Source organism: Penicillium brevicompactum, assembly GCF_028827555.1.
Source record: "Penicillium brevicompactum strain IBT 35665 chromosome Unknown utg000001l_segment0_segment0, whole genome shotgun sequence".
Lineage (NCBI taxonomy): Eukaryota > Fungi > Ascomycota > Eurotiomycetes > Eurotiales > Aspergillaceae > Penicillium > Penicillium brevicompactum.
Window position 1 is genome coordinate 576525 of NW_026623203.1, and position 26683 is coordinate 603207.

The 26683-nt window shown below is 47.8% G+C and overlaps 4 protein-coding genes across 4 annotated transcripts; 2 read left to right on the plus strand and 2 right to left on the minus strand.

Moving 5' to 3' along the window:
- Nucleotides 1-90: 90 nt before the first annotated feature.
- On the minus strand, nucleotides 91-1713 carry N7506_000125 (RING finger protein; the record flags this gene model as incomplete). Its single annotated transcript, XM_056949421.1, has 1 exon — nucleotides 91-1713. One exon carries the CDS (start codon nucleotides 1711-1713, stop codon nucleotides 91-93), a length of 1623 nt encoding a protein of 540 aa, XP_056815336.1.
- Nucleotides 1714-2133: 420 nt separating this feature from the next.
- On the plus strand, nucleotides 2134-2859 carry N7506_000126 (uncharacterized protein; the record flags this gene model as incomplete). Its single annotated transcript, XM_056949422.1, has 2 exons — nucleotides 2134-2570; nucleotides 2634-2859. The coding sequence occupies 2 exons, from the start codon at nucleotides 2134-2136 to the stop codon at nucleotides 2857-2859; spliced, it is 663 nt and encodes a 220-aa protein (XP_056815337.1).
- Nucleotides 2860-3837: 978 nt separating this feature from the next.
- N7506_000127 (uncharacterized protein) lies at nucleotides 3838-5268 on the plus strand (the record flags this gene model as incomplete). Its single annotated transcript, XM_056949423.1, has 1 exon — nucleotides 3838-5268. One exon carries the CDS (start codon nucleotides 3838-3840, stop codon nucleotides 5266-5268), a length of 1431 nt encoding a protein of 476 aa, XP_056815338.1.
- Nucleotides 5269-26072: 20804 nt separating this feature from the next.
- Nucleotides 26073-26683, minus strand: N7506_000128 (something about silencing 4 family protein; the record flags this gene model as incomplete). Its single annotated transcript, XM_056949424.1, has 2 exons — nucleotides 26073-26594; nucleotides 26648-26683. 2 exons carry the CDS (start codon nucleotides 26681-26683, stop codon nucleotides 26073-26075), a joined length of 558 nt encoding a protein of 185 aa, XP_056815339.1.

Below are 26683 nucleotides of genomic sequence, written 5' to 3' on the forward strand. Positions count from 1 at the left end.
GAATGCATTGAAACATTGCGTGACTGAAGATTGATTGAGAATGATGTTAATAGTGGATAATGCGCCTGAATCGCCAGTTTTGTTAGTCTATCAACCATAATCACTCGGCCAGTGGTCGTACGTACCTACACTAGTTCCAGTGCACAGATCTGGTAGAGATGCGATCGGAACACCAATGCGCCTTTCTAAAGCTTGTAGAAGGCCTAGTTGAATCAGACCGCGCACTCCACCGCCATCTAAACTGAGAATCACCGGATGCTTAGTTGGAGGTAGTTGGCGGACAGTGACGTTGGACCTCTCGTCGCAGATAGGGCATTGAGCGACCTCGAAGTGATACTCCCCAAGCGAACTTGGATTTCCGAAGATCACGACGCAGGTGTCACATATTGCATGTTTGCAGGGGAGCATATGCTCCGGGGGTCGACACAGACAGACCAAGCAAGTAGTGGTGGAACGAAGACCACCCCACCGGCGATACAAGCGATGCAACGTCTCCTTTCGAATGGCTGCTGAAGTTCTCACAGAGCTCAACTGCCCGAAACTTTGTACGAAGCGGAATGAAACGCCAGCAATATGGCCCTGGAACTTTGCGTCCCAGATACTGAGACATAATTTCTCATAAAATGCGGCGAAAACCAAGATGGGCGAGAAACCTGGGCAATTCAGCTTTGAAGTCGAGATATGAATGTGCGAGTAAAAAGAAATCGAACTTACCATGCATTCCAGGGGGTAGGCATCCATCAAGAAAGCCGTAGCTACAAGGTCATCAAAGTCCTCCTCTGAGCAGCCAACGGATGGTTTATGCTGGCTGACCTCTCGAAGACAATCGCCCATCGTATCATTTCTAGTATAGCCCCTTCGGGCCCTTTCCAATAAATCAAATGGCGGTGCATCGAGCAGCCTTTGGTGACTTTGTACATGAGTGTTCCAGAAAGCACAGAGGTGAACTGCTGAGAACCGCCGACAAGCTGATAGTTGCTCGGCCTGGACTATACCGAGTTGCTTGAGGATCAAGCATTGCAGTGGCGCAAAAACGACGTTGTCCGAAAGCCCGCTACGTGGACTGACATCGAGAATCGTGACTGTCCCGGTCTTGATCATCTTTTGAAGCTGTGCGTATTCTTGTGTGAAGGCTTTTGTTGTATGCTTGCCGTTGGTCAAGACAATGACTATCTGCGTGGGAGCCGGAATACCCTCGTCGCCAATAGTCAGCTGTCGACGTGGTTGTTGGAGTAAGTTTCTTGCGGCCTGAATGTCAGCGGCGGAATCGAGGAACAAACACAGGATCTGGGTCCATGGTAAAACAATTTGCCTCTTCACTTCTTGTTGTAGCCTTGCAGGGGGCAACAGCCCTTCTGCGCCCGTTATAGAGAAGCTTCGATGCTTTGTCGTTGAGTGCTTGAGCCATTTCGAGTCGCCCAAGCTGTACTCCAGGCATAAACTGCTTTCAGCAAACAGAATAGGGCTCTGTGTATGAGCGGTCTTAGTGCTGAGATGAAGACGAATCAAGCCTGCGGGGCCTTTGCGTGTGATGTTGTTGTATGGGAACAGAGCCCGCAAAGCTTTCATGCGGTTTGAATTACCGGTAAAATACAGCAGAGATGGATATTGAAATTTTGGATAGGGTAATTCCTGCACAAGTTCTCCCAAGCGGTTGGTATCCACCAAGTGCCATACTTCATTCTCGCTGACGAGATCAAGCCAAGCAGCCATTAGATGGAGTGGGAGATCTAAAAAGAAAGAGGTCTGCTGGAGGCTTTATATTCGGGGACTGGTCTGAAATTGACAAGAGGCGCTTCAAAGTGTCGCTGGGCCCTCAACTTGGAACTGGCGTGGTATTTTCTCGTCTCAGAATTTGATCTCAAGGGAAAACATTTGGGCGCCAGGTTTCTTCTTCTTGTGTATCTGCAAGTTGCGGTCGTTTGAATCAAGTTTGCAACAAATGTCACTTTCTGTCAGACTCACCGCGAGACAAAGCTGCGGCTTCCTCTATATTAGAATGGTAGCAATCTTGCACTACTGACTATATAATGCATTCTAAAGCCCTTTCTTGCTTTGTGGCCTTTTCATAATAGTCCCTAACATTCCTCGGCTATTACCTCTGTGGGCAACCATCTAAGTATGACAGGTAAAATGGGATCAGAAAGGATTGCCCTTCCTGCAATGAAGTCTGCGCTTGTTCCGTTCCGCCCAGCTGAAAATGTGACGCCTGCGCTGTCTAGAGCCAGCCAGATCGACGACCCGATTGAGACCACTTATGTCAGAATGCTCAGGGAAGAGGCAGAAATGGACATCAGCTTCAATATCACGGTCGGTATGGCTAATTGGGCACTGCTGGCCGGTTATCTCGTCATCCCCGGCACGTTCACTTCACTGCAAACTTCAAACCAGGTCGAAAAGGCTTTGCAAGTCAACAAAGCCGGTCGTACCGTGCTGCATACCATCCAGAACCCTCCATTACTCGGGATTGCGTGCCTTCTTCTTGTGAGTGGCATTGGAGCTCTCATGTGGCTGATGCACTTCCCAAAGCTCAGGGGAAACTACCTATGGCTGGTCAATAAACTCTTTGTGTAAGTGAGCAACGCCGTGAGGCAGATTTGGAGAGCGCGGGCTCAAGACTAAAACCGAACTAGGCCTCTATGCTTGAATGCTGCCGCCGGGCTGCTGACCACTGTCATCAACGTGTGCACGTCTCAAGGTGGAGATTGGTCGGTAATGGCAATTGTCACAACTGCTGTAACTGGAGCGACACTTTCTAACTGTTCAGCACTTCTGGCGATCTACAAATTCTACAAGTTGGAGGAGATTATAAAAGAAGATGAGTATATCAGGCGTTTTCGAGCTGCGATCTCAAAGTGATGTGAAAGTTTCAGACGGTGAAAGGGCTTGGTCACATGTACCACTGATCATTTAACAGTGGTGTTGGATTTGTGCTGGCTTTCATGCCGAGATGTCAATCCGTGCTTTTTGTTTAGTTGTAGAGTTCGATATTATTGTTCTGGTCCCTATACAGTTTTGATCACGCACCTCTATCATGTAAATTGTACTAACCAGAGCCAAAATGCTAGCAAGATTAGTTATTAAGTGTCAAAGGATGCTCCATAAATATAGTAATTTTGAATACCCAATGGACCGAGGATCGACGGAAGGCCACTCTCAACGCCATCCTTGCACAGGAAATTCTAGAAAAGAAACAAATCGCTAGGTATCATTTTGATCCCACGTAGCAGCTGTATTGCATACAAGACAAATTTGCAACTTGGGACCGACTTTTTGTCTCCATAAAATTTCTCAAATTGACACTGACCCAATGAATGATTCTGGGGGTCAACGCATCTGCACTCATTGGTCAAAAGCCTAGCGAAAGTCGCCGCAATTAAATATCTATGAGGGATTATGCTGCTCTAGTGCTTATACGTTGGTCTGCTATCCTTTCTCATGAAACAGCTGGCCATAGTCGTTATTTGTCAGGAGAGAAAAAATGCCTTTCAAAACAAAAATCAACAAGCTGTTTCCGGACACAAAAAGAGATCATATTCAAAGCCTAGGTTCCAGAACTCGTCAACAACATATGGTCGCATTCCATTGCCTCTTTATTCTGAGACAGAATTCTAACGAGCTAGAGTGTAGTTAAATAAATGCTCACTTGCTCCTTTTGAAAGTTGAGCACACTCAAACAACTTGCGGTGCACGCATTTAGTTGTAACGCACATTAAAATATCGCGGTCTTGCGTCTTCAGAAAGACTTCGCTCAGAATCTCGAAATGCATAAATACATGCCATTAACCGCGTGAATGATTTGTTTTTCGCAGAGAACATCGCGGTCGGTCATTCATTATGGCATCGAGTGGTGGTGTTAATAAAATCTCTACCGGCAACACCAAGGGCAAAAAATCTCACCTTCCTGAAATGTTAGAACGAGACAAAGAAGGCCATCTGCCCCCTGGATTTATGGAAAGGGTAGCTGCACAGGCGTCTATTTCGCAAGGGCGTCACCCGCCAGACAACCCCGCAGACACATACGATGGAGGTCAGCTTGACGACAATGGCCCGATTGACCAAGCCAATTCTTCGCCACCATCAGACAGCTCAGTGGTGAAATCTATCGAGAGAGATGACACCCCGATGCATGATGCTGGAACCGGGTCACGCTCGAGTGGTCATGAACGCCCTCCTGCAGCCGGTCATTCACAGAATCAAGATGATTTGTCTCCCAGTACCCGAGGTACCACCGAGCCCGAAGAGCCAGAGCTTCTAGCCACCCTTGATCCCTCCAATGATGAGGAGGAAAGCGACGCGCTCGTAGATGGATGGGGAACCCTGCGAGGATCAACCTTTGTCATTCTCCAGTACGGGCCTCGCCATGGAGCCAGATACAAATTCAAATACCGACATGGATATACCAATGAATTCATGAATAGCATGTCTGAATCGTCTCTGCGGATCTCCCAGATCAAAGTTAGTCCAGGAAGCAAAAACTGGCGGTATTCCAAGAACAATGTTGTCGGGATCTACGGAATTGCCTCGGAAGAAAGAAAGAATCCAAATAAAAAATACAAGTCTGATCCCTGTACTTGGTTGAAGATAAAATGGAAGGACCTGAGGTCAGAAGATACCGACAAAACGCAAAATTTTTGTTCTTGGATTCCCAGATCCGATTTCATTCGCTTCTGCAATGGCAAGCGCGCTGCAGATGCAAAGATCAAAGAGGTCTGGGACAAACAAGAAGAACGCTATCAGCGCGTGCTCCAGAGTGACACTGGAAGAGGCTCTGAGGATCGGTCTCCCACCCCTTGCCCATTAGGGTCAGCAGCAAGGCAATCACTTGAGCGAGAGCATACACAACGTCTCAGTTCACCTGCAACTCAATTCGTATCTGCGGGCCAATATGAAATTCCCCCTTCCACTGCACAATTGCGTCCAAGACAGGGGTCGTCAACCAACCCAATCAACCTTGATGGAGATGAGGCAGCTCAGAATCCAGTTTCCTCCGGCGCTGCTTTGAACTCGAACACCAACGCCGTGCAGAACAAGTCCAACCTCGCAATTGGCCAAAGAGCCATACGTACAGAAGCGGAATTCATTGCAGAAAGGGAGAAAGACGAGGGATGGCATGATCTAGACGATATCCAGAGAGAAACTCGCCTTACGGTGGCGAAAGCCATGTATGACTTGTACCGGGACACAATCGCCCAGAATATGCAACCCCAAGGCTCGGTCAATACTCCAATTGGCGAACGACCAGGAGTAGCCGTCGCCGCCCATTGATGCCTTGATTTCCTCTAGATTGCTGACGTTGAATTGGGCGTTTTGATTTACCAGTTCGATAAATTGATTCATGGATCGATAAATAGACCGATAGATAGCTTTCTTTTATTTCAAATTGAAACAAATTTGTTTTCTTGGGTTTTTTTATGTGGTGTTCAGATCCAAAACAGATTCCACAAATGAAGTGATCTGGCGTATATCGTCTCCAGAAGGTCCCGAGTCATTTCATTCTTGTTGTTCTATTTGCAGTATATCCACACTGCCACTCGGTGACGAACTTTAAGTGTCCGTTATGTATCAAAATGTGAGAAAAGAATTAGAATCTTGGCCAACTGGATGTAATAAGTTTTGACGGGTGATATGAATCTGTTAATCGTATCCGAGAATTTGGCGGGATTGTACTAGACGAGTGCCCGACTCAATTCCCCAAGGTACAGCGATTTTCGAAAACAGTTTACCCCTCAGACACTCACACTTTGTTTGTCGGCCCGTACCCGAAACAAGCTAAACCCGTATTGGGACAAGTGGTAAGGTATCATCCACTTATGGATCAGTTTAATTTATGAGCTAGCCGAATTAGGCCTAGCCTTGTCTCGGGTACGGGCCGAGAAACGAAGAGTGCGTCTCTGAGGGGTAAACTGCTTTCGAAAATCGCTGTAAGGGGTTTTGAGACACAACGAGCAAATAGTACGATAACAAGCACTAAGGAACTAACAGCCCGTAAGAGCATTCAAGAGCTGTTTTCTGACGCAAAGCAAGCTACCAAGCGAAAACGTTGAAACGTCAACCGATTGTGATTGATATAGATCATCAAGAGTTCACCATAGCCTGCTAATTTGCGGGATATTACTTTTAAGTTGCAGTGAGATAGTAATATGATGTCGTGACCAAGTGCCATCGTGATGAGGGCCAAAGGGGCATGTAGAAATCAAGCTTTGGCGATATAAATTCCAGTGTAATTCCCACTGCCCTTTTCCATAAGTCGCCAAAACCACACACAAAGATGAAGGACAATCAGGTCAGCCCTAGTCGGCCTCCGACTGTGTGGGTTGATCAATCTGCTTTCTTCCAGGAGCACCCGAGTTCAAAACCAATTGCTTCTCCGGATATTCAACCCTCGCCGAGTCAGAAAATGATTGCCGCCGCAATCGCCCTCAGTTTGAAGAAATCACTCCCGGATCGCCCAAAGCGAAAGATCCCACAGCTGAACCAAAACCCATGGGATACTTTCGAACCTGTTGCTGCATCATCGCAAGATCGATCTCTGATCTTTGCCCGACACAAGACGATGAAAGAAGAGTTGGTGCATATCCAAGAACTCAAACAACAGTTCTCGCCCGCTACAGGTTTCCTAGAACTGATGGAACAAATCTCTCATCCAAGTTTCTTGAGGCTGATCGAATGTTACCATCAGGATGCATCCTGCACGTTGGTCTGGGAGCCAACGGAAGTGTCAGTCAGCCACATTTTAGCCTCCAGCTGCTCAATTACCAACGATGAACGCTTGGAATTGTCAAACCGGTGAGTCAAACACAAGAATCTTGCAGATGCAGCTGCAGCTAACTCAGAATAGGTATTGGAAGGAATACAATATCTGCGCGGGCTTGGAAGAGCACTCGCTACCCTGGGCCCGGAAACAGTCCTGCTTACACAGCCTGGTGATGTCAAGATCAGTGAGGCATCCACTTATATGATTAGTAACTACAAAGACTGACATTCACTAGTCGGGGCCGAAAATAGCTGCCAGATCCATGAATCAGAAATGAATCCTGCGACAATGAAACTATGCGCTCTAGCTGATGTTGTCACCAAATTGATGCTGAGGAACCCTACCTACGAATGGGAACCCGAGATCAAAGACTTGCCTTGCCAGCTGGAAAGTATATCGGTTGACGAACTCTTGCAGGTCAGTTCATTCTTCCATGTCACCAGATTCTCAGCTAATGTGACAGAATACCATCTTCACCCGAGCAACATGCGAGGGGGAGTTGAAGTTGTTGGTCAGTGTAGCCAACAAGACTGCGTATCACGGTATCAAATCTTACTATGCTCGTTGCTGAACGATGAACTCATTGGTGTTGGCTTGGCTCTTTGCTTGAAGGCCTATCCAGAAAGATCTCGCGATCCTGTCTTTCATCTTTGCTGCTCGGATACTATATGTGTGGTACATAAGCAAGTTAGGAGGGGAAGTTCAATAGACAAAGCACGTTTCGCAGGTGGTAGTTTACAAACGCGTTTTCAACGATAGACTTGTCTTAGTTTGAAAGTGCTCCCCGACTAATCCACAAACGCTCACTTAACATGTGGCCTGTTGTTAGAACCAATCGTTGCTTATGTGAGCGACCGATCTCAGTCCATTAGCGCTTCTTTGTCGTCTATTGTGGTTGCACTTTGTGTAGGATGAGAAGTGCGATGCCTCTGTTTTTCTTTTCTGCATGATCATACCGGTCGAGCAAGATACTATCATTGTTTCGCACAATGCCGTGCTGAAGCGAGAATGTTGAGACCAAATTTGTAATCCAGAACGATAGATGGAACATTGTAGACTAAGTCTATGATGGTAGCTACTTATGTGGACTTTGTACTTTGCAGGCCATTTTGATTAAGCTAAATAATCGGGTCTCTCCAGTCTATATAGCTCAAAGCTGCAAGGACCCCATCGTTCGGCCGCTGATATAAGTCTAGTTACCCTGGCAGCCACAGGAACAACACGTTGAGTGGGAATTTTCAGTCATGGAATCTGCCGCGCCGGTGTCGGCTGGATCGGTGACTTGAATTGGACCGAATGTAGGATTTCCGCTGCACACCGGTTCGCTCTCTTCCGGGAGGTTGTTTCTGTTGCCATTATATTCAACAATACTTCCAGGCGAAGGAAACCTGATGTCTACATTCTCTCTGGTCATGCAACCGTTGATATTGGCAACGAACATAGGAGGAAAAGCAGGCGATTGTTTGGGCGTGTCGTCGAACGCATTCGAGGGTGAGTCATTGGCCACAGTGATGGGTGCGCAGTTCATGTACATCTCACGATTGCCGATACGATTGAACCACGTCCAGGCCAAGGTGTATTTCCCGGGCTCAATTCCCTTGGGAATCGCGAAGTGGAGTTGGAGGGAATGGTCCGACGTGGCATCACCAGGAAGAATGCCGGGTACACTTGCGGGGCATCCTCCTTCGTAGGACTTGATGACTTTCCATTCCGATCTCTTTGTCGGCTCGCGATCACTGGTGAGGCTCACCTGGCAAGACCCTCCACCATGGGTGGCGCTGCCCAGAAGCTTGATGGTGTTATTCTGCCCGGCCCAATAAATCGATTCTTCTGTCGGGGCATGAAAGGCGCCTGGTTGTAGCTTGCAAGGAAAATCACTACCATCTGCAGCCAGTGGCGAGTTGTTAATTGTGTCTCTACTGTAGGGCTCGGGTGAAGTCATTTTCAGGTGCGCATAGACAGGCGAAAACGCAGCTGCCATTTCACGAATATCATAGCAGGAGGTGAGATGATCTTCGGCGGTAAAAGCTGATTTCGAAATCGGGTAGCTGAAGACTATGACAGGATCAGCTACGGCTTGATATATATTCACAACGTATGTGGGTGGAGAGGACGCCTGAACTGCCGTGGCTGCCGCGGATATTTGAGTCCACCAGAAAGTCACATTAAAACCTAGCTCTGCTAGTCTTTCGCCTCAAGATGTGCTGCCGCCAATCATCACAAAAACTTGGTTTTCAAACACTGGTGGTTGTATTCGTTGAAAGGAAGCGGTGAGCCAACTGTACTAAAAGAGTTCTCGCATTGCCTAAAGTGAAGTGGAAGCCCTCATTCAACTGAGTCGCGACAACTCACCAGTCGTTGTGAAATCCGAGAGCAGTTCAACAATACGTCCATGCCCTGGTTTTCGCTTACACTGCGAACGCTACTGTCCTACTACCCTTGAGTCCCCCATTCACATAAGTGCAGGGTTTGCTATGGACCACCATTTATCTATCAAGTCACTACTGAAAATTTCGAGTTTTGATCGACTGTTTGGCTGTTTTTTGATCTGATCTTTTCATTTCCTATCTGCTGGAATAACTAGCCACAGGCGACAATATGGTCGTTCCGCCAAAATCGGAAACCAACCTAGCAGACGCAGTCAATCAAAAGGCGCGCACAAGACGAAGGACACTTTTCAAAAAAGCGTCTGAGTATAGCTCAGAATGCGGTGCCGACATACATATTGTTCTTCGCATGAAGAAATCTGGGAAGATTTTCATTTTGACATCGAACACAAAAGATTGGCCTCTTTCCCAAAACCAACTAGCAAGTTTCTCTTTGTTATCCATTTCGTCACTATGCAGATACTAATTCGATTCCAAGATGTCTTATCATCCTACACCAATCCATGCATCTCCAGACAGCCCATAGACGAAGCCGTGGGACTACCGGGTTGTCAACAAGTGTCGCTCTTGGCAATTCTTCGTACAAGGCGCCTCCTGAAACTTCCAGTCGATCAGCTTGCAATTTTGATGGCTGCCAAAGCTATTTTCCCGTGATATCTCTATGGATAGGATCAACCTCATGTCGACCAAAGGGACATGCAATAAATTCGCTGTCTGACAAGGAAAACATTGTAGGAATCAATGGTACTCCACAGAATTTGCCAATCGCTCTTGAATAATCTTATAAGAACTGTCTTTCTCTAATCTAGAGCCTCTCTGGTACCCATATGCATCTTCTCGGACGGATGTAGTAGACACAAATTCAGGGCCGTAGCCTGGCGGCTCGACCAGGCTACATCCGGTGGGTTGAACCAGACAGGACAATTCCCAACATTGTTTGACGGCAAGCTTGGGTGTGAATAGTACAGTTCTTGTTTCGTATGCTACTTCTATCTCGCAGTCTTGTGTATTGCCTTTTTATTCAATCTCGTTCTCCGAAAATCTCACTGACCTATTGCTCCGACATATCGATACAGACCACAATCACATGGCGGGCGCAAGTCGCATTGCCTCTGAAAAGATTTACCAGTTATTCAGTCTGAAAAGACTTCAAATCAAGCGCCACGGCCGAGCTGTTGCTAGCTAGCTAGCACGGCTATACCTGGTCATGTGTCACCACTACCACCACCACCACCCGCACCTCCGCTGCTCATTCCACAAGCCCAGCAACACCCAGCCTTCATCTTTGCCAGAACGCTCAGATATCGAACTTTGGTGAAAATTCAGATAGACTCAGTTCCAGTGCCGGTAAAGATTCCGATGATCCAGTCGGATGGGTGCTTGAGTGGCTATCGGGGAGGGTTCCTGAGTATGCAATGTCTCCAAGGCATATGGTACTCTCGCTGGACAATTCTCGTGGCGCTGCCTGATGCCCATAGAGGCAGCCTGGTAGCAAACAATGGCGTGATATCTCTCCTGGGGCAACTGCAGGTTGCAATGCCATCTCTGGTCCCACAGTTGTCTGTGGAAGGCGTCTATTAAAGATGTCCTGATCACTTGGCCGGCCCCGCTCCGTGGATTCACGCTTGCAGGTGCAGGGGAGAACCGCCAAGCTAAGACGATTGAGCACAGAAAACTCCAACTTCAGCTTGATGCTGTACACCACAGTCTTAAAGCTCACCTGAATGTAGTGGAGCTTGTATTCTGCCAGGATGAGTAGGATATTCAGGAATACGACAAGAATGTTGATCCAAAATAAATGGATGATTGCGCTGCGGCTGTTGCGACCGCGAATTGTACCGATCAACTTGAAAGCACCAACTGCTTCGTAAATGTAGATACCACCGATGACGAAATCTTGTATGCAGAAGTCCGTCAATTGGATTCGGTCGAATATCGCCGCAGGGCGAGCGAAATGTGTATCACCGTTGTTGACACCGAAGAAGAGGACGGTCATAGGAATATGTAGAAGGCAGGCGTTGATGACGATCATCCATAGAACCCAACGCATATTTCTCATATTGGAGACGAGGAGGTGCAGACGCGAGTACAGTACGACGGCTTGGCCGGTAACCATCGCGTACCATCCGATCATGAAGGGGATTGACGTCGCGAGATTGGATGCTTGAGAAACGAAGCGAGCCATGGCAGGAAGGGCGTGCACCAGGATTCCCCAGGATGCAACCTGTATACTCCAGAAATACAGACTGCGATATTTTTTGAAAGTATCGAATGCGACAATTGCGGTTTCTAGAGCATTGTATGCGCCGATCGAGAACATGGACACAGTCTGAATAATTGAGATGTTCTCCACAAGGATGGCTCCCACTTTTGGGGGAGGCTGGTTATGACCGTGTCCATGATCTGGTAGCACTTGACACGAGTAGAAGGAATTTTCTAATGAAAGGTGATGGGTGGGAGCAGCAGCAGGTTTTATAAGTTTCTCATGGAACCAAGAGGTGAGTGTCCGCGAAATGAGATCTTGACATAATAGCCAGTGATCTCCTAAAAGGCTCTGAAGTTCTTAGAACACTTATCAGCTAGAGCTCAAGAGCCTTGAATGGTTTAAACTGGGGAGGTGGGTCGACAACAGAGTTGTCTATACTGTAGAGCTGCGACGCATATGATTGATCCTCGATCCTCGCCCAATCTTGTTTATTGGGACGTTTTTTGTTCCAGCCAGTATGAAGAGGGCATGCTGTTGCGCAGCTGGAACAAAGGGCTCTTTCCATCCAAGTCGTACTAGAGGTTACTATCACAACGACCGTGGAACGCAGAGCGGGATCCACGGTCAGCGGCGGCCGATCGTCAAACTATCGTGAAAAATTATTGTTCTATGAATCACGGAACCGAACACTGGAGGGAAGACTGCAATGATTCATGGAAATTAGGATTTAACTTTCGACCCAGTCAGAAAGGTTATATCCTGTCTTCTGCTTCTGGTTTCTAGACCTATCATGAATATGGCTGCCAGTACACTTCAAGCTATTTTACTGGAGAAAAGGAATCCCTGTATCACCATCTCAAACTGTTGAATTTAGTATTCTATGAAATGACTGCAATGTTGTTAGTGAATCTTATTGGTCGCGCGATCCCGAATATTGGCAATGATGAGAAGGATGTTGGAAATAGTAGGCCTTTCGACTGTCCAAATTTGGACCCACATTTTCGATCTAAGGCCAATCGATCTCAAACTGTAGTACAGAAATCGAAGATATCTATACAATATTCTCTGCTCCCTCCAATAACAGCTTAAATTCATATAGGCTGTCTGCAAGTATTACCAGACTGGCGAAGATATTGAAGCAAGGCTAGGGGAGGAAACATCGGATAGGAAGGGAATATGCTTATTTGGGGATGGCTGATGAAAAGTGATATAGATACCATCTAGAACGTTCTATAAACTACGTGAATGAAGAACCAGAATTGTAGCAACCGACAAATGGCCAAAGGGTTCTGGGGAACCATGATAACACAGCTTTTTTTAGCTAACCATTTTGCTCTGGGAAGATTGCGTGATATTCCGAATATCTCACCTGTCTAAATCGTACATCCTTAGCAACGAAAACTTTCCACTCGTTGACAACGGACCATTAAGTTCAAGGTTTTGGATCCTGCCTGGATTTTTCCAAGTTCTGCCACTTTTTTTCTCGATTCCAGAAATAGAACCTCCTTGATCTAATGTCCCAAGGGTCATTACTAGGAATTTCATCCCAGAAGATTCTCAGCGTCGATCCATGTTTACGCGCGTTTCTTGATTGGTCCAGCTGGTGTTTTATGTACCCAGGGTCTCATCAGAAGTGTGATAGTAGCGTTGCAATCTCGCGAAGGTGGCAATGGACGAGGGACCAGATCATGAGCCTTGGTAGCTGAAATTGCTCATATGGTTGTCCTGGGAACCATAATTTGGTTCTGTTGTCGTAGAACGGCTTAGAGTTTAGATGTTGCCTCTGATATAACAGCGTGCATCAATGAGAGACGTGACGGGGGAGGATCGCTGATCGTAATCAGATGACACCGTGAATGTATATCTGTGCAAGAGACATCAAGTGAACTATAATAAGGGCAAAGAGTACTCTTCTCGTACAAAAGTGACCCTGAGTCTTCAAACCCAGCCGGTATTGAAACAACACTGATTGGATGGATGTAGCGCGGACCGGCCGATCACTTCCTCCACAATGGACTGGCAAGCTTGTTTTTCTTCTTTTTTGTTCTTGTCCTCTTCTCTCCTTTTCTTTAATTTATTTTCATTTTTTTTCTAGTTTGAGCTAGCATCGAATGGGGTTCGGTGTGCAGGATGGTTCCTCGATCATCTCTGCCCATGGTCCAGAGGCTAGCAAATAAAGCCTTGGCAAGGGCTAACAGCGCCTTCACCTCGTTTCAGGTCTTTTCTTTGGTCTCCACCTAGACCTTTAAAGCCGTTGCATCTCAGGGGCTATTACACTCAGTCATCTTTTCCAGTTAGCCTGCGTCTTACTTGAATCAACGATAACCCCTCAAACCGAAGAAATCAATATGGCAAATGACCCCAAGCCCCCTCGGAGTGCAGAGCGCATTGCCGCCAAAGCAAAGTCCCGTTCGGGCAGGTCGCGTGCTGGTTCGCCCTGTTCTGTCCGGTCGGCGGGCTCTACGTCCAAGGCGGACCGTGGCCTTCTGAGCTCGGTAGCGAATGTACGCAAAGGAATTGTATGTCACACTCTCACTTACTCTCGCTTATTTGTATCTTGCCGTACTCTAGGTCATCATGTGATCTTCTTTATGCAGTGTGCTATTGGCTGACCATCGTTTCCAGGGACATTCTGTGACGAAAAGCACCAGGCATAAAGAGGACGAAGCAACCCATCGGGAATGTCTGCATATGATGGATCAGATTCAAGAAGAGTTTGAACTCGCTCTTGGGGCGGTAGCCGATGAAAGAGCCCATCATTCTCAGTCCATCCAGCGTCTGCATGATGAAAAGGCCCGGGAGATTTCGAAATTACAGCAAGCAATCACAACAAAAGACAAAGCCTTGGTTGAAAAACAGAGGCTTGAAAGAGAGCTCTGCCAGATTCAGCAGCAGCAGGAGTCAGTGAACGCCACTATGCAGGACCAGATTTCATGGCACGATATTCAGCCGGTCCTGCATCAGGCGCATGGCGAGCTGGCATCGGCAACCACTCAGTTCTGGAACACGATCGAATCCCTTCACAACTATAGAGTGGCATCCTATTTGCCGGGCTCTGGAGTGATCCACGGAACTTGGCCCGACCAGAACAGTCCGCTGGTGTCTTTGGGTCACGATGCCCGTCCCGGGTTCTCCGCATCGAGTGATTATCCTCTTGCTACCCAGCAAGCGCCAGAATCAACCAACCAGTATGCATCGCTTGTGTGAAGAATGGAGGGCTTGAGGCTTGGGCCCGTTCTGCTTGTTGTGGCGAACCACATAGTCGATTTTATATGACCACTACGCATATAGATAGCTCATAACATAATCTTCACCATTACCACCACAGTCTCATGGAATAGTAAAAGATAGATATGCGTCGACCAGTTTTCTTAATTAGACTTTCGTTCCGCCAAAGGGCAGCCTCGGAGAATATTCCGTGGCCGCTGAATATGGTTAGCGCAGGGTCCCCAGCTCGGTGGGTCATGATCGTCCGGAAAGCAATCGAAAGTGACTGATCACAACCATGGTCTCCACCGACCATTTAATAGGTAACGCAATCCCATCTCTGTCAAGTTTTTTTGGCCCTACGAGTCATGAAGAAAAAATCCAGTTCTTTTGCGTGCATCGTCTGTCCGAGGATTGTCTGGCCACTTCACAGGTAATCAAGTCCCAAATGGCAGGTTACGCTGCTGGCTTTTAGCTATGGTACATCTTTGTTCCACCCACAGTTATTGAAACTCAATTGAGCGGGCTATCCGCGGGTCATAAGATTTGGAATACTCTACCACAAGTACGACGGTCAATCAATGCATCTCAATTGATCCACCGCTGGGACTTGAGGATGGATCCAAGTGGGCCAGGGAGTGGCTAAAATGATCGGCAAGTGCTTAAACCCCCGAAAACCTTGATAGCCTGTCTTATCTTATCATTATACGGCCATCAAGCTATCAGCAACGAAGCCAGAGAATTAATCTCGTCATACCGAATTTATAGCGACGTTTTGTCTAAGTTTAGCAGCCTTGCGGTTATATACAGCTTCAAGTCAGAGTCTGCTCCGGTGAGATAGGATTGGTCTGAAATTACAATTGCATGATGGCACCTCAACCGTCAAGGGCCAACTCCAGGCTTTAAAATCTAAACTTCCACCTCATCAAATCTTGATCCAGATCACTGCTGTGACCGAAGCGTTCGCCTAGTTGCATTGCCCTTTGTAGTATCGCTCTCCCCCTCTTTGGCCACCATCTCCATAGTTGTCTCCACAGCCGCCAAACGACTGCGGATGTCCTCCAGATCACTGCGAAAAGTTGCAATCCAGCTGTTCTGATTATTCAGTGACTTTTGCATGGACCTGGAACAAGTCAGTCTTCGTTCTTTTCGCTCGGTCGCACGACTAACTTCGTTCGGATATCTAGACTTAATGTTGTAAGCAGACGTATCGCAAAACATCATTCCAGATTATTGTGGCACTCACTCAGCCACACATTGGAAGGCGATCATAGTGTAGTCTCCAGAAAGATCATCCTGTCGGGGTAGTTCCAGTTCGTTCTCGGATCTCGGGCTCCTACAACCTGTGTGGTGAAGGAGATTCCTGGTCATAATCCGCCGAGATACGGATGCGTTCGTTGCCAAAGTTGGCATTTTCTTGAACAGAGGCCTCGTCCTCTGTAGTATCACCCGCCGCAGACCTTGACGGACTCCGGATAACCTCAGACTCGGAGGGTGGCAGGGATAGAGCGCGCTGTAATCGGCTCCGAAAGCTTTGTCTGTGATCAGTGTACGGAATTTTTCGAATCCCAGCCATGATTGCACCTGAGTCACGCTGGAATTACAAACGTCTCCAAATATGGCCAAATGTCAAAGGAGTCGTTCAGGCTTTTAAAGAGAGCTGGATCATCATATCGGAGGTTGCAATCGGGTTTTACAAGGCGCATTGTCTGCCATCTGCACATCCCCCACTTGTCGCTTATTTTGAAATACATTCTGGCCAATGAGTCATAAAAGCCATTCTGTTTTAGGTGGGGAAACTTGGCGTATTTGCCGCCAAAGTCTGTTTAATGTTACATTATTCAATACCCAGTGGGGCTCGGTCTGAGAATTCGCTGCTGTTTTCATTTCAACCCACAGTAGCTACATCCAAGAGCAGTCTTTAGAAGCACAAAATTAAAATTTGCTCGCTACTGTAGATAGGGATATGTTCGAACGCTGGGGCTTCGAGAGAGTCTGAAGTACGGCGTCGATAGGTAACAGCTCAGACCCGCTGAATTGACACGCCAAAAGGGTTCATGGGTCATCTTGTTGCGCTTTTGAAAGTTTCTGATGAACCAACCCACGGTACTATCTTAGCTTTTCACTGGGACCTGAAGGGGGTTTAAGCTCACCTTTCCCATCCGCATGAATTCAAACCGTGCCATTGCCTCAAAAAGTCTCTCTGACTACTGCTAGTTCATGCGAGCACTATGTCCCCTCGCAGCGAAATTGTCTGGTCGGAATGGGAGGAGGAAAACATTCTTTCCTGGCTCGATGCACACCGGGCGTTGCCGTGGAAAGCCCCCTCCGACGCATATTATGAACAACATCAGGTGCGCCGAAGCGTTGAGTCTCTACGAGGGAAAAAATATCATATTCTGCGCAAGCAACGTGGTACTGGTGCCAAACTGCCTAAGCATTCAGAGAATAGAAGCCAGGCAGGAGCCGCTCGTCGATCGGTGGGCGGAAGAGCTTCATTGGAAGCGCTTCCAAAGAAAGGTCCTGGCCAAAGTAACACTGCAATATGGTTTCACACAATTCTAACCGCCGACCCTATCCATACCGATAGCATTGAGTCAACCGAGGAGAAGGGCTCGAGACTAGGTATGAATCGACCTTTATCCACTATTGGTGACAAACTGATCGTTCATATCAGGCGGCGCGAGGCCACTGCTCAGCCATCCGCGACATAAAGAAATACGATTGTTATCGCAGATTTGGGACTATGTGCATCGTGTCTGTGCAGCGACAAAGCTGAGATACCGCTGAGCAGAACGTTCATGCTACCAGCGGTTTGATTGCATGCGCGCTACATCGTGAGCTCCGAGCATCGATCCTAACTATCTCAATGAATGAAGGTTGTTAGGTGTTGCTAGGGACGGAGGATTTATTTTTATGAATTCAGATAGTTCGCAATATATCCAAACATCCTTGGAATCAAAACAATAGCGAGGGGGTCACAAGGTCATGGATTGACTAAAGTTATCCCATAGACCGTAGAAGTTGGCTGGGATCGTCGATCAATCGCAGAGTCCTGAAATTAAAATTCGATGAACCATGGGAAAGGTCGCTCGGTGAGAGAATGCGGTTGTCATTAATGATCCTCGAGGAAAGCTTATCTACAAGCCTCTGCTCCACTCGCTTTTAGGTTGCTTGCAATTAAGCCCTGCAGCTCTAAAGAGATCTAGGGCAGAATCACCAACTTCTCGGTCGGATCATGTATATGATATTGCAAGACACAATACTTTATCAGGAAGATCTTCTACATTCAGCGTCATGATCAAGATGCGCAAGGTGATTGAAATAAAGTTAAGGGCCGTAGGAGTGCCGGCCCACAATGCCGACCCTTGTTTGGGAGCCAATCGATGTCTCTGTTCTAGTCCAAAAACCGGAGATATTTTTTTACCTCATGTGGCTTGTCCGTAGTTAGCATATTTTCTACAAGCCATCTGCTAGAGATATCAAATTGGCGATCGGATTTGGCAGATGGAGAGGATGGGTCAGGCTCAAAGAGAGTATAGTTTGCACGAGGAAGGTTTATACAAGACAAAAGACATAGCTTCTAGAACCTTCTATAGACCAGATAAAGATAGCAGCAGCTTCCGTACGAAGGACCAGTCTCTCTTGCGAGGGCAACTAAACCGCAGATCGGACCTCGTTGAGAAAAGTTTGCGATATTCTAAATACCTCATCTGCCCCAACCGACTGCCCAAGCAACAAAGACCTGTCCCATCTGTACTCTGACGGCCCGTCAAGACTAGGTTTTGGATCGTGTCTGGACCCTTGCAGATCCTTCCGATTTCTTCTGCGGGCCACAAATAGAACCTCCGTGATCTACTATCCCGTGGGTCGTCCCTGGGATCTGTATCGCTGAACCGTATCTGCGTCTGTCTAAAGTCACGCGCGTTGAGGCATCCAATTGCAACTTGAGTGATGTGTAGGAATCAGATTTTTGCGGCGTTACTTTCTGCTCAACAGGTGATGATAATGGTTCACCACACTCAACGCAGGTTTTGAACGCAATGAATCCAGGTTGAAACTTGAGTCTGTAGGCCACAAAGTCTCCTAACGCCATTTCAATGTTGTTCAAATGTCTTCAACGCCAATAACGAGACGGTGATTCTCGCTACCATCTGCGCAACTGGTTCCTTGGTCGAGACGTAGCCGAAAAAATATAAAAGGGTCCAGATTCCCAGCCCAAAAGAATCAGGACTTCGGTCCTCACACTCCGCTGTGTCACGATGTCCCTCTCTTGCCTGCGGGCTTGAGCGTCTCCGTGGCCACGGCTGTCGCTGCCACGAGCCCAGCGATGTAAGAGGGTGCTTCGCAGGATAGGTCTGCGTCAACAACAATCCTCGCAGGAGACCGCTGCGTTAACAAGTTCTCTGCAGGAGACCGCTGCATCACCAAGTTGTCTGCAGGAGACCGCTGCATTACCAAGCTCTCCGCAGCCTAGGTCCTGCGTCAACAACAATCCTCGCAGGATGGGCTCTGCGTCATCAACTGTGTCTCGCAGGATAGGCTCTGCGTTATCAACTGTGTCTCGCAGGACAGGCTCTGCGTTATCAACTGTGTCTCGCAGGACAGGCTCTGCGTTATCAACTGTGTCTCGCAGGACAGGCTCTGCGTCATCAACTGTGTCTCGCAGGATAGGCTCTGCGTTATCAACTGTGTCTCGCAGGACAGGCTCTGCGTTATCAACTGTGTCTCGCAGGATAGGTCTGCGTCAACAACAATCCTCGCAGGGGGGCGCTGCGTTACCAAGTGAACTCCGCAGGGGGACGCTGTGATGACAAGTGAGACCCGCAGGAGACCGCTGCGTTAACAAGTTCTCTGCAGGAGACCGCTGCATTACCAAGTTCTCCGCAGACTAGGTCCTGCGTCAACAAAGCGCCTCGCAGGGACATCTGCGACACCAAGAGTCTCCGCAGGGACATCTGCGACAAAAAGAGTCTCCGCAGGGACATCTGCGATACCAAGAGTCTCCGCAGGGACATCTGCGACACCAAGAGTCTCCGCAGGGACATCTGCGACAAAAAGAGTCTCCGCAGGGACATCTGCGACAAAAAGAGTCTCCGCAGGGACATCTGCGATACCAAGAGTCTCCGCAGGGACATCTGCGACACCAAGAGTCTCCGCAGGGACATCTGCGACAAAAAGAGTCTCCGCAGGGACATCTGCGAAAACAAGAGTCTCCGCAGGGACATCTGCGATAAGAAGCCCCTCTAGCCCGTGCAGGCACCTCTTCGTGGTGCTAGGGACCAGTATTCGAGTATCAAGAGTACTCGAAGAAGCAAAGACCTGCGCACCATCTTGATGATGTATTTTGTATTTCGAATGATCGTCTTTGGAGAAATAAAATGAGCCCTAGATAGAAGCAAACCAATATCAGAATCGTAACTTCATGATTCAACCTTCGTTATCGAGTGCCGTATTCCCAACCCTCCTGTCTTAATGGTTTGCGGCCGACTAGTCTTCCCGCCGCAATAGAATGTATCTGCCATCAGGGCGTGGAGCGAACAAAATGGTGAGTATTTGGGTGCGTCGTGGATGTGTTGACCGGGCGTTGATGGTCGTTGATGGTCGTTGATGGTCGTTGATGGTCGTTGATGGTCGTTGATGGTCGTTGATGGTCGTTGATGGTCGTTGATGGTCGTTGATGGTCGTTGATGGTCGTTGATGGTCGTTGATGGTCATTGACGATAGTATGGACGAGGGTGTTGATGTGTGTATTGTGGTATATGGCCAGGCGGTGATGTTGAGTAATGGTCACTAGACTTCAGCACAGCCCAACCAAGCCCATTTCTATGCACACAACTACCGTCTTAGCATTCATAACCCTGCTGATTAATGTCTTTTTTTATGCATGTTCTAACTAGTCTGTAAGCCCAGCTCTCGGCCCGACGTTTTCCCTGGCCCAATCCGGGGGTTCAACTACTCCAAGAAGCAAGATATCAAGTATCAACGGCAACGACCTGGTAATAAAAGTCATGGAAAACAATGGCGACACTTAAGACCCGTTTGTATAGGAATTACCAAGAAAAAGTCGAGTTTTACCAGAATTTGGAACTATTCTGGCACTTAGAGAATTCATGAGCGCCAGCACATAGATATATATATTTCATAAAAGCAGAAGTAGGCGTATGTTCCTATTCAAGTATGACATTTTCAATTGTGGAAACCCTCATTTTTAGGTTTATAGAATTCAATTTTATACCCAAAGCTAGCTAATTTCTCACAATGGGTGTCCTTTTTTACAGAGATTGATACTGGGAAAATCTACACTACTTATGCAAATGCCAAGAATTGGCATGTTTATATTGGGCCCCACGAAAGCCCAGGGAACTTCTACCTTAGGCCCATAGAATATCTGTAGGTTGGGGTCGGGTTGGGCCTTGGGCTTTTGCCGGTCCGGAAGTCTACATATGACAGAAATATCAGTTTCATTGTTTGATTCTGCACCATTTGGCATCACTTGCTATTACGATGATCCCCTGGTGTTTACTCGGTATTTTTGGCACACAGCCTCCAATTCGATTGAGCTGGTCCAATGCAAACAACAATATCCCTCGGTGAAGCTATAATGAGGCAAAAACCCACGATCAGACCTACCAGGTCTAGATGAAGCATTGAAAGAGCGCTCGAAATACATTTTGTTGCTCAGATAATCACGGTGATGCGATAGACTGTTCCTGGCGTAGTCGGATTTGCTGCTTCAGGCGGCTTGCAAGTCACTCACTCTGCTGTAGAATGCCTACATCCACAACGGTCGCGAGTCAAAGTGAACTCCCAATAAAGAGAATGAAGAAATTGAGGGGCTTGGCCCGAAAATTTCCGGTTGGCTGCTTCTACATCGGAGCCGTCGCACCTTGGTCAGTTACAGCAATTGCGATTCATATTGCGAGCCCATCTCCTATGTAGCAACCACACCGGACTCAAATTGGCGACCACTGCTTTTTGGGCGTGGTACCCGAGTTCACGCAATCGAACATACTCTACTGTGTAGAGAACATGGTTGCAGCCCGATCGGGTCTAGCAAGCGCCATTTTGACCAGATCTGGTAAAGATGATTCCGCCAGCATTTACGACGGACTTGGATTGGAGCCGCAGCAGACATGCGCGTAACCAACCCCGCCGAAAGCAATCATATGAATGCTGATTAGGTGTAGAAAAATTAGCATAGGCTGTCATAGATAGTCAGAGAGGTCGCACAGAGGATGGCTCTGAGTAAAGTTGTGCAGACATCCAACTCACTTTACAAAGGATCTGCTTGAACAGTGATATGCCAAATGTCGTCCAGGGCTCGGTGAGGGTTGACAATATATATTTGATGCCCAAGGACCAAGGACAGGCGACGTAGGGGACGTAGAGAGCTCGGCCATTCCCAGAGAAAACCGCTTGCACGCGATATGTCAGAAGACGATTTCAGTGAGAGATACACGCGCTCGGGTTGACTAACCTGGAGATGCAGTGACATCCAGGGCAAATGGTCTTTGCACACGTAACTCGGCTTGATAGAAAAAAAGGTGCTTAGGCATCAGATCCAGCCAGCGTATATCCAAAGACACCACAGCAGTTCTGACGGTGCTCTTGATGCAGCGTCGTGCATGTCCGGTTGATTCACTTTCACTTGTTCGTTTCCGCTTGGTAGCTCCACCCGCTGGAATACATCGACCGGCTCAGCAACGCGGAGTAGGATCGGGTAGGACAGTATGGGTCGGTGATTCGTAGCTCGTGGCTCTCTAGTTGACTCGGCTATGGCTCGACACCCTACCATCTCCTTTTATCGGTCCGTACCTGATATGGCCAATGTTCATCTGTAGGCTCGAAATAATGGGGTCCCGCCTCACCCTCTCCTTGCACGCAGACTTAGACCCACAGCCTGCTCGTCGGTGAAAGTAGGACTCGTCCGCCATGAGCCAGACCGAAACATGAGCTCATCCCGGTGCCTGTCGAGCTGCCAGGCATCAAAAGACGTGAGATGCGAATCGAGGATAATGAGGATCGCTCATTGGACGTCAGGAATTTGATCCACAAGGAGGCTATTCTTTCGCGGTGTTCGAATGCCGAGACACGGTGGTATAAGCCCATTACGGTTTGGGCTTCGCATCGGGTAGACACATCAGCACATGACTGATGCACAGAGTCGACTGAGAGAAGGGCCGAGACGATCTGGACTTTATATTGGCTCATCATCGATGCCACCAGTAGCTGTGTGGAAATGATAGACAGCATGCGATCGCATCGGTATAGGGGAACTCGAGCAGAGAAAATGAGGACGTCCTGTTGTTCGATGCGGGTCAGCCAGGCTTACCACTTGACGAGTTGTTATGACTTACCTTTCATAGAGTTCGCAGAGGGCACGCTATGTACGCTTGAGACGAGACGATCAGCGATATTCGTGGTCATATGAACTTGCCAAATAGATCACTTACAATCCTCTTCGACAAGGTAATGCAGCACCATTCATGCCATGTTGTGTTCTGGTTCACCGCGCTCTCCGGCCGTTGCTTCCAAAAGGCCGGGCTGTGGACAAAACCACCAGCATTCCTCGGTCTTTTGGAGTTCCAGGATTAAGACGCGAGATTCCAACCGAGGACAATGAATATCACCCATTGGACGCCAGGAATTCGATCCACAAGGAACCTATTCTTTCGCGGTGTTCGAATACCGAGACAGACGGTGGTTTAGCCCATTATGCCCTGGAATTTGTATCGGTAGACACATTAGCACATTACTGATGCATAGTGTCGACTGAGAGAAGGGCCGAGACGATGTGAACCTTCCAGTCATTCATCGTCCATGCCACCAGTGGTCATGAGGAAGGGACAGATAGCTTGCGATCGCATCGGTATAGAGGAGCTCGAGTAGACAAGATTGCTCGCTTCGCATTCGACTCGAGTGACGGGACTGTGAGGGGCGCTGGTGTACGATCCGAGTCAGTAAGGCTTACCACTTGGACGAGATTTTATGATTTACCTGTTCATGAAGTTCGCACAACGTTCGCTTGACACGAAACGATCAATTAGCTTCGTGGTCATATCTTACCGACGAGATGACTTACAATGTCTTCATCAATGGAGTCACCATTCATGCCATGTTGACATGATGTTGTATCCAGTTCGTCGCACTCTCCGGCTGTCGCTTCGAATAAGCCGCCCTGGGTGCAGAAAGGCGTGTGACGAACCACCTTTAGAGGGTGATTGCACAGTTGTAATGAGAAGAGACCTCGCGATGAGGACGGCGCGGGGTTCATACACTCTGTGTGAGGGCGGTGAGGTTGAGGCGGAAGACGCGATAGTGACGCCTTGTTCTTATCTCTGATGCGGCGATAGAACTCCCAACAGGTATGTTTCACAGTGGCGATGGCTGCTCCTATGTACGATGGCATAAAATCAGCAATGGTGCTCGTGTTTTGGAGCACAAGATTGCACAAATATTTGATATAGCGCAGCAGAGGGTGCGATAAATCACACAATTCCAGGAAGAATGGACATCTCAAGCTCGCAATCGGATATTCGCACCTTTATTTGGCCGCTGCTTTGATTCACTTCAGCTAGGGTATGATGTGTGGTCTGAAGCGACGGGGCCAAGAATAGTATGTAGGCAGTGGCTTTGTGCAGAGCACTAACGGGGGTGCTGTATCCTCAGGGACTTCTGGTGCGATGTCAATGTTTACTATCGTTTATTAGCTTATAGATCGGCGACAGAATTCATGACTCACATTTTCTGGTGGCCAAGCCTAGGGACGAAGAACGGCAAAGAGTTGCGGTCCTTGCGCTCGTGCATTGTGGTCGAATGTCGGTTCTATTGGAATCGTATCGTCTTCAGGATCAGTAGAATTCAGACAAGTCAAGCTAAGATTCACATACCTGCGACGTGGATATTCGCACTTTCTCTTGGGAATACACACAGGCTGTACAGTAGATCAGCTCAGTCGGCTTCTGTGGCGGAGGCATCTTTGCATAGACATCTTTAATCGGCTGTTGTGAATGGCAGTGCATCTGTTGGGAGTCATACAGCACCTGTATGTATTTCCCGCTGGCACTGTCTGGCTTGTAAACCCACGATGTATTCTATAAATGTCAGTACAGTGGGAACTTCAGTACTGGATCAAATGGGGAAGAACTCATTAAGTGGGCTCAGGCACAAGCCTGTTCGATTTTGCAGAGTCAAGTGAACAAAATGAAGAGCGAATTGCCGGGGGTAAAAAACGTATTTATAGGCTTCTCGGCTCGTCCTTTCGCACACAAGTGCGCTGCTTGGTAGAACGCGTTGAGGGACAACTCCCTTAATCGAGGCCTGTTGAAACCCACATCTTTTTTTTTACCGCAAATGTGTGCAGCGACATTTCTAATGCTTTAGCTGCTCAGCGAGAGAGACAAGAGTGGTGTTGAGAAAAGGATGCTGGGTCGGTCAAGAATCGTTGGCTGTGTTGAATCCTTCATAGCCGTCTTAAATTGAGGCTTTGTGGTCCATCCGCAATGGCAGGCTCATATTTCTTGTTCCGATACCTCATCTGTGAGCGACTCAACGTTGAATCGCCGAAAAACGTCTAGAATTTGATTCCGAGAAGTTACGGATTTTCTTTTTCTAGCCTCGCTTTAGTGTGGTGTTGGTTGTGTTGAGCTGTGGATCTGTCCGTCTCGACTGCGCAACTTTCGGACTTGTGATCAAGAACATAGAAACATCAAAGTATTCTTTTTTATTACTGAAAGTTCTAGAATGTACCATTTTTCGAATTTCTAAAACTTTCAACGAAGGGCGACGAGGTGTCCGAGTAAAATATATATCCCAATGAGCGTTCATGCTTGACCCTCAACGTTGTGAGACTAGATAATTTTACCGACCGACTTGTTGATCACTATCCTTTAATTAAGTTGAATGTCAATAGCCTGCTGAAAACTAAAACAGCTCCAGTCAGAATTTGACTGCTTCAACAGACCGTGGTGGTGATTGTAAAGCTCAGTCCATAGCCACCTGCGTGTGCATAGTCCATAAGAGACACCGAGGATCGATGAAAATGGTATTATCTAGATCTTGAGTTCTCCTGCAAACAAAGTGGATGCCCCGAAGATCTCGCCAGACCAGGAAAAAGAAGGAGAACGGCAGTCCAGTGTATTGGAAACCCTTAGCGAAAAAGACAAATCTCAGGAGATCATGTTCCTCCCTTGGTAAGTGAAGCGATTCGGCTTCAAAAATTTTTGGGAGCCCAGATGAGGGAGAGGAGTGCTTGTTCATGGTTTTTTTGATGATGGGACTGGAGCTGGCGCCGAAGCAGGGGTTGGAGCTGGAGTGTTTAATTTCTTGCGCTTAGGACCCGGTTCTGATTCCTTTTCGATCTGAATCGGAGTCGATTTCGTAGTCGAGTTGCGCTTCTTCGATTTCGCTGCACCAGTTGACCTAGTATCCTGATGTAATTGTCTCGCCGCCCATGCACCAACATCTTGGATTAGGCGCACTCTGCAAAGCACCTGGAGCAGGTGAACTATTATCATCGAGATGGGAACGTTTTCTCGAGCGAGGATCTGCGTCGTCTGGTTTTTCTTTTTCTTTTTCTTCTTTCCTGTCGTCGTTCTTCTTCCTTCCATGCTTGTAATTTGCTGATTAGGGTGACGAGTTCTTGGACTAGAATTTCACGCTTTGGCTCGTAGGTGTTCTTTTCTGTTTCGTGGACGCTGGGCAGGCCCATTACGCGCAGCCAGTCTTGGCCGCGTAGCTCGTCTATGAGACTTTCTAGGACTTGTTGTTCGTGTTGAGCGCGGTTGCGCTCGATGTTGCGGAGTTGCTTTTCTTGACGTTCGAATTTACGGTGCGCGCGGAAATACGTCGCTTCATTTAGGGGGTCTGTGGCTGTTGTGCTTGGGTCTTGGTCTGGGAGGAAGGGGAGGGAGAGCTTTGTGCAGCCGTGCAGGTCTAGGATGGGGTTGCCGAAGGGTGTTGGAACTGATTTTGGGATTGGAAGGGGTTGGGATAGGTCGTCAATCAGCATAAGGGTGGTTTTGGCTGCCAGGAACTCTGCACGGCGTCAGTTGTGCATTAGACATGGTTGATATAGTAGTCACGTACCTGATTTGGGGTCTTCCAGACTGATGATTTGTTCAT